At 39.3% G+C, this 16,182-nt stretch overlaps 1 protein-coding gene across 2 annotated transcripts in view; it reads right to left on the bottom strand.

Moving 5' to 3' along the window:
* The window catches only part of LOC140488158 (P2X purinoceptor 2-like), a 79,810-nt gene that overhangs the window by 48,580 nt on the left and 15,048 nt on the right, over nucleotides 1-16,182 (bottom strand). For both annotated transcript variants that reach the window (XM_072587999.1, XM_072587998.1), the window contains exons 4-6: nucleotides 11,663-11,738; nucleotides 5,772-5,865; nucleotides 3,804-3,884 (exon numbers count right to left, since the gene is read on the bottom strand). In XM_072587999.1, coding sequence (XP_072444100.1) covers nucleotides 3,804-3,884; nucleotides 5,772-5,865; nucleotides 11,663-11,738 — 251 coding nt within the window. The remainder of the gene's footprint in view (nucleotides 1-3,803; nucleotides 3,885-5,771; nucleotides 5,866-11,662; nucleotides 11,739-16,182) is intronic.

Raw genomic sequence — 16,182 nt, 5'->3', positions numbered from 1 at the left:
TAGTCGATCCCAAAGATCTCTTTTTAGAAACTACCTTTGTCACTGTTGTATCTCAAAAGTTTTACTTTGAACTCTGTTTTTCCCTATATCAAAGCTCCCCTTCCTCTCAGGTCCTTAAATGAGATATCATTGCAACTGCATGTTTCTCTTACCAGAACGCGATTTACATTTTCTCCAGGCTCACGGTGCTAAAAACAGCCCTGATCAATGTGCATATATTTACACAGGATGAAAGAGAGTGACAAAGGCAGAGATATGATAGACTGTAAGGAAATTATAGATTTGAAATATTTTTTTTAATCTCTTGTCATGGTGGAGGACAAGGTCTAAATATCAGTGGAACAAGAAAAATAAATCAGACTGAAAAATATGATATATAAATTATAAATAGCAATGAAAAGTGCCAGGACTGGAGATGGAGAAATCTCAGGGAGTTGGTTTTCAGAGTACCAAAAGCAATATCTGAGGAAATTGCAGAAGGGTCTGTCATCATTTCTCAGTGAAATTTTAAATGCTCCTCTGTTATGTAAGAAGAAAATCTTGTATAGATCTGTCAACGTAACTTTGAAAGCATAGATTACTGAAAGCTAAAGTGCTGGAATGAAAAGCAACTTTTATGAAGCTAATGGAATGTGAGCATTTACATCAAGTAATTATGTGGGAAAGTAACATTTCAAGTTTACAAAGCCTTGGACAAAAACATTAGGCATAATATGTTTGGACAGCAAACCTCAACGATGGAACATAGTGGGATAATAAGAGGTTTTGAAGTATTATATTTTGATGATGGACTACATTAGCTTGACTGGTACTCCCTTGAGCTTAGATGATTATATTGAGCTCTTCAAAGTAAGAAGGAAATTTGTTGTTTAACTTTTCGGGAAATGTGATTTAAGTCATTCAGGGTCAATGGAAATTTAAGTTCCCACCTCTAGAAGGTTGTGGATGTAGGGGTGGCACGGTAGCTCTTTAGGTAGCACTGCTGCCTCACAGCACCAAGGACCCAGGTTCAATACCACCCTCTGGTGAATATTTGTGTGGAGTTTACATGTTCTCCCCGTGTCTGTGTGGACTTCCTCCAGGTGCTCTGGTTTCCTCCCATAGTCCAGAGATGTGTCAGTTAGTTGGATTGGCCATACTAAATTGCCCATAGTGTCCAGGGACGTGAGGGTTGGTGGATTAGGTGAAAAGTACAGGGTTACAAGGATAGATTAGGGGGTGGGGCTGGATGGAATGCTCTTTGGAGGGCCGGGCTGAATGGCCTGTTTCCACACTGGAGGAATTCCATTCTATACCATATCCTAACTGAGTGATAGAAGAAGTTCAACATCTGAATGCCTACTCCTGTTCCTATGTTCCTGTATTTATCTGGCACCAAACCAATTCAGCTAACCAACCCACATCCTTACTCACTGACACTGGCTTCCAGTCTTTCAATAACTGAAGTTTAAAATTCTCCCCTTCAGACAACAAGCTCCTTTTGTGATCTTTTCATCATACACAATCCTCATGTTCCTGATTTTGCCTATTTTTTTGTGCCCCCTCTTCCTCCCCACCATTAACGGTGTTTGGTTTATATTTTTGTTAATGGGATGTTTTTCTACTTTAAATGTAATACATAAATGTAAGCGGTTGTTCTTATACAAGATGCTATGACAGGACTTTCAAAGTAGACGTTGTCACATCTCTTGTCACATGATGTTGCCTATAACACAGCACATACTGTTTCAGTAACATCGTGTAAGCCATTCATGTTTATACAGTCCTTTAACTTACTGCTATTTTTCTCCTCTGACTGAAAGCTATAATATGTAAAATGAATATTTAAGCAACAGGGAAAGTAAAACAAATAAATGACAATTTCCCTATAACATGGTTTTGCAAACATGAAGTTTTGTAAGACCGAAAGTAATGAGATCGAAAATGTAGGTAAAATTTTGGTACAATGGAAGGAGTTACTGTTTGTGATACTGTTTTGTTTAGCCTACAGAAACTGGTGAGTGTTCAAGGCTTTAACTAGATGAACACGTATATAAATGTCTGATGTCTTTTTTAAAAGGTTTTAGAATGTAATGATGGGCACTAGTTTAAACTGGTAAAGGCTAATATTCATATTGCATTACATTTTTAACTTAACTAGTCAAACCACTTAAAAAGATCTACAGACAATGGTTGAATGGTATTTCTAAATTTGAGACCTAAATTAAACAGAATAAAGATGGCAGGGTATATGATGTGTTGCATGTGGGTGCTGGTGAAAGCCCAGTCTGAAATACAACAATCTCATTTACAGTAAGCATTTGCAGCTCAAGGGATATCGAATCCAAATTGATGACGTGGAGTCTGACATTTAGACATTGTGTTGTTTTGGGGAGGGGGAAGAGAAGTTACCTGACCATTTTGTTCCAGGAAGTCGAACTACCTTCTTGGGCTGGCTACCTCAGATTCGATCTGTGGTCAGGGACAGGAAAGTGCAACTAGAGGTGATGCATGTCTGGGCATTCAGAATGTGGGGGTGGAGAAACCTCTGCCTTGCAATTGTTCGACAGGTTCAAGTCTCTTGCAAACTGAGGATGAGAGCAGAAGCTGCCGGAAAGATGAGCAAAATGGCTCTAGCTTATGTGCAAGATGGAGGTGGTGGGTAGAGTGGAACAGAATGTAACTGGAATAGAGAACATATACTATTCTCTGCAGCAGAGAGCCTGAATCCTGAGACTGTGTTTCCTGCCCAGTGTCAACATTACAGACATCTTCTCAGGTCTGGAGAAGAACCTGGAGTAGGAGGCAAGGATCCAAGCCATCTAGAGTTGCACCAAGATCACAAGTGGGTCCAATAAAGAGGTTCTGCTGTTAATAGCTAGGGACTAAACAATAAAAAGATCGAAGAGAGATTATTCTGAAAATTGCAATCAGAAGGAACTATGAGGGGGAGCAAAGCAGTATATAGTCGGTTCTGCTTTAATGCGTGTTTCTACAACATGATTGAAGAATTTAGACTGTGAACTTTCCTGACCTGTATTGGCTATAATGTGATTCAGGCCCCATTAGTTTAAATGGTGCAGCTATTGTGCCATTTTCTTATAAAGCTAGATCACACGAGAACAGAACTATCATGTTATATCAGAACCAACTGTACATGTTGATTGTTGGTGCTTACGCACATATATAGCCCAAAGTAATGTTTCCAATATTTAGTGACATGTAATTTGGACAAGTGCAAGTCCCGCTGCTCACTACTTCTGCTGTTTGAGGTGGGGCCAATAAAAATGTATCTTGCAGCCTGTGAGGTCTATACATATATGAACCCTCAATGAAGTATTTTATGCATATACATGTCTGGAATACACATAGCTAAACTTCTGTGATATCCCAAATAAGAACATACATCAGGAATTTCCTGAGGGATTCTCCCAATTGTCCAATATTATTCTCAATGGAAGATCAGCAGGAAATCTGGATTGACCTATAATATAGATTTCTTATTCATTTCCTGGCAAAGTTACAGCAGATAACGACAGAACCCTGGAGAAAACTCCTGGTGACATTCGTCACTAATGACCAAAATACAGCTTGAGATTGTATCTCGCAAGATTTGTCTAATTCTTATTGAGATTAACCTGGTAATGTATATAGTTCTCAATGACACCCCATAAATACCTAATGCTGAATATCTTTGCTACCTCTATGGTTAGTAAACAGGAAATGTAAGAAAGAAATGTGTATTGACAAAAGAAATGTGTCAAGTGAAACCACATAAAATCTGCTAAGGCAATGATACACTTTCTGATAAGAACTCCACCTACTTTGTAAACCCAAACCTGGGGAAGTGAATACTGTTTTTGATCAATATGGTGAAATTCTGCACCATTTTCAATACAGAGTCCCTGTGGAAAAATAGAGAAAACATGCTCTTAGAACACTGAAATATATGGAAACTACTAGACATTCATATGCTCCCATAGTAATTAGGTCAGGTAATTAGTGAGAAAAAATTGCTCAGAGGAAAATAAACCAACTTCAGTTAACAGCTAAGTTAGCACATGAAACCTTAAAATCAGTTTGGCATAGCTGTAGTGACTCTTTTTAAACTCAATGCAACTTACCAGGGGTTTGGGGTCAATCCTGATATTCCATCAGAATGGAAAATACACTTCTACACTTTCATAGTCCAATAGCTTGAGATAAAGACCAACATTCTACAGGCCTACTTCATTTTTGTCTATGTGTTTTAGTTTTTAGTAAGTTGTGTATAAGGAGACCTATACTCCTCAACAATTTCTATTTTCACTCCATTAAGAAAACCTTTGGAATTTTTCTTCTTGCATTGAGAGAGGATAATCATGCACACTTCCATAATAAGTTCTTAAGACAGTAGGCTATAGTTTTACCTATTCACTTAGTTATTTAGACTGTCTATGTAACTTTGTTACTTCCTGCCTTCATTTGTGCAATTTCTTGTATTTCCTAAATAAGTGCAATCTTGCATAGAATTGTTCCCTTTCCAGAGGTCTCAAAATTGTTGCTGCCTCCAGAAAGCTCAGAACTCCAATGACTGCTGCACTACCAGATGTCTCTCTCAAATCAAAATTGCTTAAACCCCCTGCTGGGCACTGAGTTTTGAGGAGGAATGGGATGGGAAACTCGAGATTAGTGTGGCTATGTTACGACATGGGGTAAACCCCTCTGCTAATTTAAACCAGACACACAGGGAAGCTCACCTCACATCATAATCTATTAAATTTCGAGAAGTAAAGAACCATCCCAGATTTCACTATTTAAAGTATAATTCAACAATTTTATTTTTAAAGTCCAACACAGAACATTAAAACAACAGCTATTTACAACTCCTTTCTCTTAAACCTACCTTTTACCTCCCATTCTACAAAACTGGTCTGATAAGTTCCCTCTTAAATTTATAGCAAAATCTATTTCAAAACCAGTTATCATCTTCAGCAGTCAAATATTCTCTAGGTTGGCTTCGGTGTTCTGCTGCAGTAATTTCTTATGGACAGGTGCCTTTCAGAGAGTTATCCGGCTGGCCTTAAGTAGGTGCTTGATTGGCTGCTCTTGGCTGTTCTCTTCCTAACGGTTCAAAATGTCTGATTTTATACCCCAAAACATCAGATCATTTCATTGGTTTGATGTCTTCCCAAACAGTAAAATTCAAATTCAATTGGGTTTTGGTATCTGGGCATAATTTAAACTGATTGGCCAAATTTGAATTTGTTTTTGTTGCATGGCAACACAACTCCAGCTACTTGTTTTAACCAAACGTTACATCTTAAAATTGTTCAGCACTCTTTGTGCTTCTAAATCCTTGCTAGCTTCCTCTCTTTCTTAGAGGTACAGTGCACACCTACACCTTTATAACAGGCTACGACAAGTATAATGCCTAACATACAATACTTCTACTGCTCAAAGAGAATCCGTAAAACAATGCACCACATTGCTGAAGGAGTCTGCTCATACTCCACCTCTTTTGCCCTCAATCTAACACAGTATCATTCTATTCTCTAAAAAACTTTCATGCCTTACACCAGGCTTAGATTGGACTTGGCATTAGGTTGACAGGGAGAGCAAGACTAAATTCCATGTCGGATATAATTGTCAAAGTAATTCCATTTTATCTGCCTGGTATTATAGCAGCTCAGTGTTAAGCAAATGTAGATTGAAATAACTAACACCGAGTTACTGTGTTTGACCGTTTAAACAGTATGCCACCTACACCTGTGACCAATAACAAACAGAAGCCAACAAACTTTTTGTGCTACCTTATTGATAGTCCATTCTCCACTGGACACCAAGCATAAATCTCACAGGTCTTTATCGAATCATGATATATTACACATCTTCCAGTTTTCACTCCTGCACAGGAAAAGCATTGTTAACAATATCGATCATAACCCAGGTTTCTAAATTAATCCCTTTTAGTAAGGTGTTGGTTATTCAAACTCATTTGCTAAAGTAATATTAAAGAAGAAATTGATTGTTTCAGTTGGGATAAAACCATTCTGTTTCCTAACATGCCTTACATTCAAAGAACTGACACCAGTTTTGACAAATTGGAATAGGGATTCCTGGGAATATATCGGTACTTTCAAAAGGATATGCTGGAGGTGGCATTATATGCAGGCAGCACCTAAATAAAAAAACAACAAAGATTTGCAATGATATAGTATATTTAACATACAAAACCCCCAAGATACTTCACATAAGCATGTGATGATGCTGCTCCTTTAACAAGGTTATGTTGTCCTTGGCTTTTTTTTAAGAGAGGTCGTAAAAAACACAGACTTTGAAAAGTCTAAGTTGAAGGGTTTTAGGACCAACTTAGTTACAGCTAACAAATACTGCCTCAGGCAGAATGCTTTCAAGTTTTAAAATAAAAACCATTTGTAAGACTGGTGTGATTACCCGTGATTCGAAATAGATCAATGCAAGGTTTAGGGAATATTTTGAAGAGCTATATCGGTCAGAGGATAACAAACACAATACAATGGGAATGCGGTCCTTCTTTGAAACTCTGGACCACCCCAATGTGAGTAAGGAGCAGGCTTCCCTATGGAATGCACCTCTAACAGTACAGGAATTGCAGGAAGCAATAAGACATCTCCAAGGTGGCAAAGCACCAGGGCCAGATGGATTCCCAACTGAATTTTATAAGGAATTCATAAACATATCAGTGGAACTACTTCTGGGGATTTACAAATACGCTTATACACAGGATCTTCTGCCATCTACCCTGAGGGAATCTAATACCTCCCTCATTTTAAAGAAAGGGAAGGACCCCGAAGAATGTACTTCATATAGACCAATCTCACTACGGAATGTAGATTTCAAAATTTTATCAAAGATGTTGGATCTGAGTTTGGAAAAGGTTTTGCCCCACATTATAAAAGAAGACCAAACAGGTTTTATTAAGGGCCGCAGTTCCTCTAACAATATTAGGAGAGTACTGAGTACAATACAGGTATGTCAGCAAAGATTGATTCCTGGATTGGTGGTCTCCTTAGATGCAGAAAAAGCCTTTGATTGGATAGAATGGCCATATCTATTTGAGGTTCTAGAGTGTTTTGGTTTGAGGGTAGCAGTAACAGTATTAAGTCAAATAATTTTAATATTAGAAGAGGTAGTCCACAGGGGTGCCCTTTATCACTACTGCTATTTATCTTGGCGATTGAACCATTAGCCGAACCTATTAGAAGAGACTCTGAAATAGTAGCGTCAAAGGTGAGAATGGGGGAACATTAGATTACCCTGTATGCTGATGACGTCTTTTTATTCTTGGCCAAACCAAAGAAGTCTATTCCCCGGCTGATCCAAATAATTAATTCATATGGTAGTTTTTCAGGTTATAGGATCAATTTCATAAAATCGGAAGTCATGCTGGTAGGGGGCTTAGTGGAGATGCCTTGAAGGATAAAATGCAATTCCTATTTAGGTGGTCACCAAAAGGTTTTCTGTATCTGGGAATTTTTATTACCCCTTCCTTCCACCTGTGATATAAGACTAACTTTGTACAATTACTAGAGAGGATAAAACAGGACTAGCAGCGATGGGAGGGATTACCGTTAACATGGCTGGGCCGAATAGCTCTGATTAAGATGAACGTCCTACCCTGACTGCTATATCCCACAAGAATGCTACATTACTGTTATCTAGACAAGTATTACAGAAGATTAATGGTTGGCTAGGGTCCTTTATTTGGTGCCACAGACGTCCTATAATTAAATTCACTAAATTACAGCTTTCACAAGCTGAGGGTGGATCTTCCGGATTTGAAGAAATATCAAATAAGTGCTTTGTTAACATATGTTGGTGACTGGGTACGGGGTAATTCAGATTCGATATGACTTGATATTGAAGCCTCACAGTCGAAATGTCCTCTAATTAATTTATTATTTATGGACAAGATAAAATCCGTGACCCAGCAATGCAATAGTCCAATTATCTTTAATACGGTGAAAGCCTGCAGCATAATGAGGCAAGACAAGGGCAATTGGGTTTAAGACTTTGCCATTTACCCCGTTGGTAGAAGCCCAAGGATTTAAACCTGGAGCATGGACTCCAGCTTTAAGACATGGGAGAACAAAGGAATTCTATGTTTGGGAGATTTGTTCGAGGACTGATGTCATTCAGTCAATTTAGTCAGAAATATGGATTATCCAATAAGGACCTTTTCCGATACTTTGACACAAGGGACTATATACAGAGGAAGACCACACTTTGATTAGATTAGATTAGATTACTTACAGTGTGGAAACAGGCCCTTCGGCCCAACAAGTCCACACCGAACCTCCTAAGGACAACCCACCCAGATCCATTACCCTACATTTACCCCTTCACACACTTCTGGCCCAATGTTATAAATTAGATGTGGAGAAAAGAGTACTCCGGTGTATGGGTACTCTTTCACTCAGTACTTTATATCATTTACAGAAAGGCCACGTTCTGGGGGGTATGGAAGGACTCTGTAAGATGTGAAACTGAGAGTTAGGACAAGACATTTCACAGGAGATATGGGAAGATATCTGGGGGAATTTAAGGAAAAGTTCAGTATGTAACAGAGCACAGACTATGCTGTGAATTGAAGATCATAGACAGGCTTCAAATGGCACCAGAAAGGCTAGCTAAGTTTAAGAGAGGTGTGTCACCAGAATGTCCCAAATGTAAAATTAACATAGGTACTCTCACACATTGTTACTGGTCATGTTGCAAGATCTAAAGATATTGGAGTGATATAGTAAGGGATAAAGGACATCCTGGGGTCTGAAATTAACATGGATCCAGTAATTCTACTTTTGGGGCTACCAAACTTGCCCTCTCTGGGGCAACATGGGAAGAGACTGTGTAAATCCTTGCCCAATGCGCAAGGAAGAACATTTCACTAAATTAGACTTCAGAAAAACCACCAAATCTTACAGGCTGGCATACGCTGGTGATGGAGCATCTCCGGAGCAGGCGAATCAACGTTTCAGGCATGAGCACTTCTTCAAGATTCCTGAAGAAGGGCTCATGCCCGAAACGTCGATTCTCCTGCTCCTTGGATGCTGCCTGACCTGCTGCGCTTTTCCAGCAACACATTTTCAGCTCTGATCTCCAGCATCTGCAGCCCTCACTTTCTCCGATGGAGCATCTCCCCCAAGATTACTTTACAAATATGGTGCACCACAAAGCAGAACAGTTTTCTAAGATGTGGCGGCCCTTTTTCAATTATATTGAAACTGACTTGTCAGCAATATTAGTCAGGACCATGGTATAGCCGTGGGAACCTTTATGGGTGCCTGTGGGGTCCTGGGAGTGGGAGACTGGAAGGAAAAGAATATGGGTACTGTAGGGGCACTCCCAAGGATGGGAGCCTCAGTGTAGGTGTGATGAGTAAGACAGAACAAACTAGTAAGACATTATATAATTTAAGTAACTTGAATTTAATTTAAGCTCGTATTTATTTAATATGTTTGTAGTTTAGTTTGAGTTAAGTAGATAGGTTTGTTTTGTTAGAATAGTGGGTTGTCTGGTAATAATTGTACTATGTTTTGGCCTTGTTCTTGGTACAGTTTTTTTTCTGTTTTGATGGGGTTTTTTTAATATACATAAATGTTTTATAAAAGATTTTTAATAGCTTTTCAATAAAAATATTTATTTTTAAAAATTTATACAATGAAAGGGGGGTGACTAGTTCTCCCAGTTCAGTTTTGTTTGGTTAGCAAGCAGTAGTATTTTGGGGCTGCTGATCCACATGGAATGCGTGTTCTATGCTACCATTTCTCTCTCTCTTCTGTATGACCCTGTGTTTGGTTTCACCTTTTGTGCCAAGGGGTATTTATGAGGATTATTGCAAGTATTGGGAACAACATCTTAAGTTGGATTTTCAGATAGGTTAGTATTTGGTATTCTGTTCTCTTTTGTTCGTGTTTCATTTAGTAATCTTGCAAATAAATTCTGTTTTGTTTAAAACTAAGTGCTTTGCCCAGCTGTATCTCTCCTGGAATATCGACAGATACCTGCTTAAAACAACTAGCAAAGTCAGGGTCTGAGCTACTTTCTTGAAATGTTTTGAGGGGGTTTGGCCTGGTCCATAACGGGTAATATCAAACAAAATTTAACAGAGCCACAAAAAGAGATATTAGGACAGTAGCTTAGTTAAAGAAGTAATCTTTGAGACATGTCTTAAAGGAGGAAAGATAGAGAAACTGAGGGGTTTAGTAAAGGAATCCATAGCTTTTGGTTTTGGCAACTCAAAGCATAGCCAACAATAGTCAGGTCGTTAAAATAGGAGATGCACAAAAGGCCAGAATTAGAAAAGCATTGAGAATCTTGGAGAGTTGTCATGATTGGTAAAGTAATAGAGATAGAGAAGGGTGAAATGGAGTGATTTAAATAAAGATGAAAATTTTAAAATTGAAGTGCTGCTGAACCAGGAGCCAATGCAAGTCAACAGCACCGGGTGGCAGATGAGCAAGGCTTGGTATGAAAACAGCTGAGTTCTGAGGTCAAACTTACAAAGTGAGACCACACACGTGAGCTTTTGAATAAAGTAATCCAGAGTTACCAAAGCAATAAAATGAGAAGGCTTCAGAAGCAGGGATGGTGTTGGGCAATGTTGGAGAAATGGTAATGTACAGAAATGGAACATCTAAGAATCAAAAATGGCATCAAAATTGTAAACTGTTTGATCCAGGATAAAAGTTGGAATTGGTGAACATGGAACAAAATTTGTGTTGGGGACCAAAGACAGTAGCTTTGGTCTTCCTAATATTTAATTGGGGAAATTTTGACTCATTCAGTACTGGATATTAGACAAACAATGCGATCACTTAGCAACGGAGAAGTCATCAACAGAGGTGGTAGTGATGGAGTGTTATCAATGTATATTTTGCAACTGTTTTTGGATGATATCATCGAGAGGTAATATAAATGGGAAATGAGATGCATTGAGGATACACAAATGTAATAGTTCAGGAGCAAGATGAGGAGCCAACACAGGTGACCCTCTGGATATGACTGAATAAATAAGAATGGAACAAGACTTGTGAAGTCCCACAGATTGCGGTGAATGAGGACAGGTGTTGGCAGAGGATTGTGGCCAACCTTGTTAAAAACAACAGCTAGGTTCAGAGGAAATTGGGGGATAGCTTGCAAGGGCCATAGTCATATAGGATGCTATTTGTGATGCTGATATAAACTGGTCCAGTCCTATGAAAGGATAGTACTTGATTGCAGCAAATCAAACTCGAGGAAAGAAGAGAACTGATTTAGAAGACTACAGTACATTATAGGGCCTGTGAGAGCAAAGGCAGCAATGTATTTGACAAGAACCTGAAATCTTCTTTGAGAAGGGAGTTAGTCACCGTAGACTTATAGGGGAGGGGAACAATGCCAAAGGCAAGAGACTTTTTCAGAATCAAAGAATCATTCTTAAGTAAGGGATATTCCCAAGTCCACAAGGACAGCATTATCAGTCTGAGCATTCAACACTAAAGTTCCTGAAGCTTACAATATATAACATATAGCCCACTGAACAGATAATAATCTAATAATAATTACTGCCATCCACAATGTAAAATGAAATGTTGATTGTGTAGCTCATTCCATCTTCAATTGACATCCTATCCTTACAGCCTTGCCCAAGCCCTCCTCAGACTATGCCATTCATGTTTACCATTTCCTAGTAATTCCATTTCTCCAGCCAGACAATCTGAGTCAGATGTGCATCTAGATCCAGGAACACTCTCATCCTAGAGAAGAATTTAATAGAGAAATGCTATTATTATTAAATAAAAAGCTTTTTTAAAAGTAGTGTTTAATTTGGGAACTCGGTCATAAAATGTCATCAGTCACAATTTAACTATAATTCTTGGAATAACATTTGAATGTGTTAAGATTCTATAACACCCAATTACAAGAAAAGATATATAAGCAGTGACTGTTTGAAATAAAGATCGGAAGTACTAAAAATTAGAACAACGACACAAAAAAGGCAGGTTAATTTTGCATCTGGAATCCTTCATTAAAACTAATGAATTAGATAATTGACCAATCAAGGATTATGGACAAATATCTTCAGTGGCAGCATGTGCTCTCTGGTTGGAGTGATGAGGAGAAAAGAGGGTTACAAGATAGGGGAATGAGAAGCTATTTGGATAAGCAGGTTTATAGGCTACACAGGCACAGCACATAGAGTAAGAAGGGGCTGCAAATAAGACAGAAAGAGAATGCAAAGGCAATTTGGGGATAATAGGAGACTGCAAGTACAAGTGGGAGTGGGGGGGTTGGGCAGAAGAAGATTGCAAAAGGTGAAAGACCACTTTTATATCTGTCAATAAAGGAATATTCATCTAAAATAGAGCCATGGAAAACCTGAAATCACTGTCATAGTCAGTTCCTTGACAATTAGTGTGCAATCTGTCTCAAGGCTGCCTATACTCATGAACTAGTAAATGGGAAAAGTGTAAAGATTTTTTGTAATTAACGCTATGTTGACTGTTACATTTAAGTCTGGGGTGGAGATTGTGACTATTGTGCTTAAAATAGTCTTTTCAGGAAAGTATCTGATGTAAGCTGAATGTCTTAGCCAGCTATCTCAATAGTTAATCCCTGAGTGTCTACCAAGTTGTGTTTTATAACCTACAGGAGCAGATAATCAGGGTCACTAGCAGGGTGAGTTTGAAATAAATATTTCATTGCAGCAGAGAGATGGTTTTGGTTTTGTTTTCAAAAGGCCCCATGCTGTCAGAACTGGGAAGAAACTTCCAGGCCATCAGAGCTGGAAAGAAACAAAGAATTAGCCTGTAGTTTTGCATCCCATGGAGAAAGAGACAGAGGCATATCTGGTAAATCTACAGAAGGACACCAAAAAGAAATGTTGCCAGCTCATCAGTTATCAAAAGGAAGAAATTATAGAGTTAAGATAGGAGTGATGCTTCACTGGGGTTGAGTAAAGGATTTGGCTGAGGAAGAATAAGGAGATTTCTTTTCCTTTTGCTGTTTATGATAGGAATTTGCAAATTGATATATATAAACATTAACATATATGATTGCTTCATTTTATTCATTTGTGTGTTATTATTTAAAAAGACTGTACATGAGGAAATGTGAGCCATCTCAAATACCAGCTGATGAGGAATGAATCAGGTGGCAGTTCCATCTGAGTATCATGACATCATTTTACAAGAGGCTCCCAAAATTCTCATGGAAGGGCACCGACATAAAAGGAAACTACAGATTAAGATATTAAAACATTTTCATTGGCCAAGATTACATATCAATGTGGTAGATTTTGCCAGCCGTGCCCTATTGTCAGATAATGGGGAAACCTCAAGTGTCAATTAAAGGTATACCTTTGATTCTGACACTAGACAATAGACAATAGGTGCAGGAGTAGGCCATTCAGCCCTTCGAGCCTGCACCGCCATTCAATATGATCATGGCTGATCATTCCTAATCAGTATCCTCTTCCTGCCTTATCTCCATAACCCTTGATTCCACTATCTTTGAGAGCTCTATCCAATTCTTTCTTAAATGAATCCAGAGACTGGGCCTCCACTGCCCTCTGGGGCAGAGCATTCCACACAGCCACCACTCTCTGGGTGAAGAAGTTTCTCCTCATCTCTGTCCTAAATGGTCTACCCCGTATTTTTAAGCTTTCAAAGTGTGCACTTAATGCATTGTGTTGGACTCTTACCTAAGACCAGGAGTGGGAATCAGTCCTTGTTAACATGAATGGATGCTTTGACAAGATTTCCTGAGGTAGTACGTGTGGAAAATAACAGCAGAAATGATTGTGAAGAAACTAGTCCTTTATTTTGCAAGATATGAATTACCAAAAAAAAAAAGATCAAGGTTCAAATTTTATGCCACAAATATTCAAATAAATGATGGATATTTGTGTGTAAAACTTTTTATTTATTCAACTGATGATTCATAATCTCATGGAACAATGGAAAGATGGCATCAAACTTTGAGGACGATGAATTCAGTTCAGTGTCAGGAAAAGACACTGATTTTAAACTGATTTGGCAGGGGGATGGGACCCAGGGCAGATGTAAAGCCAGGAGTAAAGTCTAATCAGATGTAGAAGGAATGCTAGGACAGTACAGTTGGTGGAGAAGACATGGGTGGGATAAGGCCACGTGGGAGGTCCAGAAAGCTAAATTTAATTTTTATTTTGTGGAACGTGGGCATCACTGGCTGGCTGGTATTTATTGTGCCTCCCTTGCTGCCCTGAGAAGGTGGAATGAGCTGCCTTCTTGAACCGCTGCAGTCCACCTGCTGGGTTGACCCACAATGTCCTTAGGGAGGGAATTCCAGTGACAATTTTGACCCAGCGACAGTGAAGGAACGGTGATAACTCTACAAACAGGACAGTCTTCACTTGAACCACAGGGGTATTAATATCCTGGGAGGAAAATTTGCTAGTGCTATTCAGGTAGTTTTAAACTAGCTCAGCAGGGAGATGGGAACCTGTGGTGTAGTTCCAGTGCACAGGAGGATGTGAGAGGGAGGACTGGGACAGGATTTCATGGTCACAGGAGTGTGCTGGCAGACAGCAAGCTGGTTTGAAGTGTGTCTACTTCAACGCCTGGAGTATCCAGAATAAGGTAGTTGAGCTTGCAGCATAGATAGGTACCTAGGACTTCGATGTTGTGGACATTTCAGAGACATGGATAGAGCAGGGTCAGAAATGGATGTTGCAGGTTCTAGGGTTTAGACCTTTCATTAAGAACAGGAAAGGTAGTATAAGAGGGGGGGAGATGTGGCCTTGTTAGTCAAGAACACCATAACGGTGGCTGAAAGAACTTTTGACAAGTACTCGTCTACTGAGGTAGCGTGGGCTGAGGTTAGAAACAAGGGAGGAGAGGTCACACTGCTGGGAGTTTTTTTATAGGCCTCCACAAAGTTTCAGCGATGTGAAGGAGAGGATTGGCAAAACGATTCTGGGTAGGAATGAAAGGAACAGGGTGGTCATTATGGAGTTCTTCAACTTCCCCAACATTGACTGGCAATGCTATAATTCTAGTACATCAGTTTTTGTCCAATGTGTACGGGATAGTTTCCTGACACAGTATGTCGAAGGGCAGACAAGAGGGGAGGCCACACTGGATCTGGTACTTGACAATAAACCAGACCAGGTGTTTGATTTAGGGGTAGGTGAGCACTTTGGAGAGAGTGACCATAATTTGGTTATGTTTAGTTTAGCAATGGAATGGGATTGGTACATGGTACAGGACAAGAGTTATAGATGGGGAAAGGGCAATTTTAATGTGATTAGGCAAGACTTAGGAGGCATAGAATGGGGTAGCAAAATGTAGGGATGGGGACAATCTAAATGTGGAGCTGATTTAAGGAACAGATATTGCGTGTCCTTGGTAGGTATGTCCCTGTCAGGCAGGGAGGAAGTGATAAGGTAAGGGAACCGTGGTTTGCTAAAGAAATTGTATCTCCTATTAAGCAGAAGAGGGAGGCTTATGTGATGTTGAGATGAGATGGATCCAATGAAGAGAGTTACAGATTAGCTAGGAAGGATTTTAAGAGAGAGTTAAGAAGAGCAAGGAGGGGACACGAGCAGTCTTTAGCAGGTAGAATAAAGGAGAACCCTAAAGCTTTCTATAGGTATGTGAGGAATAAAAGGATGACTAGGGTAGGAATAGGGCCAGCCAAAGACAGAAGTGGGAAGTTGTGCATAGACCCTGTGGAGATTGGAGAGGTGCTAAATAAATATTTCTCATCTGTTTTCACTCAGGAAAAGGAGGATATTGTCAAAGACTGAGATACAGGTTATTAAACTAGAAAGGATTGAGGTTAGTAAGAAGGAAGTGTTATCAATTCTAAGTGGTGTGAAAGTAGGTAAGTCCCCTGGGCCAGATGGGATTTATCCAAGGATTCTCTTGGAAGCTAGGGAGGAAATGGCGGAGCCTTTAGCCTTGATCTTTGAGTCATCATTGTCTACAGGTTTAGTAGCAGAGGACTGGAGGATTGCAAATGTTGTGCCCTTGTTCAAGAAGGGCAGTAGAGACGACACAGATAATTATAGACCAATGAGCCTTCTGTCTGTTATAGGAAAAGTTTTGGAAAGGATTATAAGAGATAGGATTTGTAGTCATCTAGAAAACAACAATTTGATTAGTGATAGTCAACGTGGTTTTGTCAAGGGCAGGTCGTGCCTCACAAATGTCTTTGAGT

The sequence above is a fragment of the Chiloscyllium punctatum genome, chromosome 17 (genome assembly GCF_047496795.1).
Source record: "Chiloscyllium punctatum isolate Juve2018m chromosome 17, sChiPun1.3, whole genome shotgun sequence".
NCBI classification, from domain to species: Eukaryota; Metazoa; Chordata; class Chondrichthyes; order Orectolobiformes; family Hemiscylliidae; genus Chiloscyllium; species Chiloscyllium punctatum.
The sequence above is the reverse complement of the archived record's forward strand: the minus strand, read 5'-3'. Positions and strand labels throughout refer to the sequence as shown.